General features: G+C 34.0%; 1 protein-coding gene across 1 annotated transcript; it reads right to left on the bottom strand.

The window, feature by feature from the left end:
* On the bottom strand, positions 1–2,352 carry LOC139489417 (uncharacterized). Its single transcript, XM_071275736.1, has 2 exons — positions 1,328–2,352; positions 1–649 (listed from the first exon to the last, which is right to left on the bottom strand). Exons 1-2 carry the CDS (start codon positions 2,350–2,352, stop codon positions 1–3), a joined length of 1,674 nt encoding a protein of 557 aa, XP_071131837.1.
* Positions 2,353–3,158: the final 806 nt, after the last annotated feature.

Raw genomic sequence — 3,158 nt, 5'->3', positions numbered from 1 at the left:
TTATTCATAAGACAAACTGAATTCTATTAAGTATCTGCCTAAGTAACCACCAATAAAACCTGATGACTCACTATCCTTACTAAAACAAATACACTCCGGAAATTCCAGTCCACCCTTTTTTCCACTAATCAATACTTTACTACTCTGTCCATCTTTTGATATTGCTATCATTCTATTTGTTGCTCTGTCTGCTACTATAATGTTACCATACGTATCTATACAATGTCCTCTTGGTTCTGATAAATCGTGTGTATATTGCCAGATGTGTTCACCTGATCCAGCAACACAGCATACTGCTTTACCTCTCCAGTCACTATAAATTACTCTGCCATTACAATAAATAAGGTGATCCAGTGGTGATTTACTCTTAACTTGTATTGACTTTAGTGTATTTCCTTCAACGTCTATGATACGGACTTCTGCTGTATCCAAACCTACAGCTAACGAATTATTGGAGAATGACAAACCCTTGCATGTTTTGTCTAATTTGATAACCTTGGTAACTGTTTCGTTCTCCATATTAAAGATCTTAATGGCCATCTCCTTAGGATAAGTTATGGCAATAGTTTCCCGGTTGATCTCTGTGACATTCCAGGCTTTACCAGATATTGCAAAATGTTTCTTAAGCGTGCCATCAAAAGAGAGTAGACTAACCAGTCAGAGCTCAGACATAAATAAGTCTGAATCTGCTTTTAACTCATAGAGGTCTAAACTTGTAAGTTTTAGGATTTGTCTCCCTTTAATGTCAGACAAATTACGACTTGAATAAGTCCAATATTGTTAAACAAGAAATAATTGACCAGAATCAAAAAGTTGCAAATATCGACTCCTACAAGTCGATGAGTGATCGAAATTGGTTAACTTCAAGACCCACGCATACTTATAAGGAGGTCATGCATCTAAATCAAATAATGACAACATTGAAAGCCAATGCTTTGTCTTCTAAAGAAAAATATGAATGAGAGTCTAAAAAATCGGAGATAATGTTAATTAACCTTACAATGCAACCACCTGGAATCACACTTAATGAGGAAAAACATCTGTGTTTAGTAAGGATGTTCAATTAAATTATTAGATATAGATAGCTCAAGTCCTTGTGAACTCTCATACAGGTTTTTGCTGTCATAGGTGGTGTAGTTTGGCCACAAAGTAACATTAAGTTTTTTCACCAACATAAATAGACCTAAACAAGTCTGTCATTTTCTGACTTAGATAAGTCTAAAATTGAAACTACATTTTTATAATAAATACATGTTTCGACTTATTTAAGTCAAAAACAAAAATCGACTTGTTTATGTCTGAGCTCTGACTGCTAACTGTGCCATACTGTTTAGCTGTTAAGATTCTACCATCCATCAGACAAATCGTGTCTACTATCCAATTCCCAATGTTGATATTTATATTTGTGCCAATTTTGATGTTCATGTTGTGTAAATTTGTTTTTTCTCGAGTTTCTACTTGTGCTTCCCTTTTCATACCTATTTCACGATTCATAGGGATTTCTGTTTTAACAACTGTCACTTCTCCTAGGGATTCGAGCGATTTTAATTTGTTGATGGTCTTTTCTATTTCATCATTTTGCTCCATTTTGATGTCAAATTCTTTCCACCTGTCATCTTCATCCAGATCATCAACATATCGCTGACATTGGTGTACTTGTTGTTCAATCTGATGTACTCCTAGAAATGCTTGTAGTTTTGACCTATATGTTGTGACGGTTTGGAGATATTCCTTCATTCCATCTAATTTTTCTTTTTCTTCTTCAATTTCATTAATTAAATCTGATGCATTTGATGTTTCTTTATTCAACATGGTGTCTGTTTCTTGGCATAACTTCTTCTGTAGTTTGTCTAAATGTTTATCTATTTTCTTTCGATATTCTTCAATCATGCTCTTGATGCTGTCCCGTTGTTGTTCACCACTTTTGATATTTCCTGATATGTTGGTTATTATTCTATTTAAGATGCGTAAGATGGAATTTATATCTTTATATAAAGATTCTTTTGATTTTTCCATTTTGGTTTGCTCTACTACACTAGATAAACTTGTTATTTCTGTACATTTTGAATGACTAGTAGGAATACATTCATCACAGCATGGAATTAAATGACTGGGGCAATACAAGTTGAACTGTTGACCATGTTTGTCACATACTGTATTAATAGCCTGTATGGATGGTTTATACCTTTTAATATCAATGGTTTTATGATCACGTGATGATTTAGATCTTTTGTGATGACCAGAACATACTGAGCATAATCCTTCATCACAGTTGTAACACCAGAATTCAGCTTTTGTGTTTAATTGCCCTTCATGACAAGGCCCACATGGTATAGGTTTACTGGATGCCATGATCTTGAGAAAACAAAGGTAAAGAATTGTATCTAATATGTAGGAAGGAACTAGTATAAAGGACAAGGTACGATAAGTCCTGTTTTTTGGCCCCCTATTTTTTGCATCTTTAAAATGTTGTTTTGGAAAGCTACTTATCACGTTAAAATAATCCCTTAGTTTGAAGTTTGTTTGGATGAACTTCAAAACCATTAATTTCAGAAAATGGGTGAGTGGAGGGGGTAAAAGAGCTTCAAAAACGTCAAAAGTAGAGATTTTTTGCCATTGTTTCTTAAAATTTAATAGCGTGCGCCTGTATGACCCGAGGACAATTATTGCGATTGAGACAGCATAAACAGTTCTCATGACTGTGGAATAAAAAAAATCCTGGGTCACGTTAGCGCAGGCACTTAAAAACTTAAATTATTTGTACTGAATACCTTTAAAGAGAAAAATAATTACAGTATTTGAATAATAACAGAAAGCTTACCCACCTCACCTCACCCAGTTGCAAATATTAGTGGTTTTAAAGTTCATCCAAACAAACTTCAGGGAATATTTTAACATAATAAGTAGCTTTCCGAACCAGACTTTAAAAAATGAGAAAATAGCGGAGGGGGCAGCCATAAAACGGGCCTTATCATACCTTGTCCTTCGATGTTTTCATAAATTATGTAATATTATTCATACCTGCATATAATCACCTATACTACATAAGCTTATTGCACAAATCTGAAAACTTGTACATTTTCTGCAAATAAATATAAGAATATGCAATACGGTTATGCGCGCTTTTAAAACTTAATTTGGTTCTTAGGTGTACTGAT

This window comes from Mytilus edulis, chromosome 9 (assembly GCF_963676685.1).
Source record: "Mytilus edulis chromosome 9, xbMytEdul2.2, whole genome shotgun sequence".
Lineage (NCBI taxonomy): Eukaryota > Metazoa > Mollusca > Bivalvia > Mytilida > Mytilidae > Mytilus > Mytilus edulis.
Note: the sequence above shows the minus strand (reverse complement) of the source record. Positions and strands in the feature narration are given on the sequence as shown.

What these genes read in the sequence shown, in the direction of transcription:
- LOC139489417 (XM_071275736.1), bottom strand. Translation starts at nt 2,352, where the DNA reads ATGGCATCCAGTAAACCTATACCATGTGGGCCTTGTCATGAAGGGCAA. An exon ending in AGAATCTTAACAGCTAAACA is followed by an intron (nt 650 to 1,327) that starts GTATGGCACAGT and finishes CTGACTGGTTAG; the next exon opens with TCTACTCTCTTTTGATGGCA.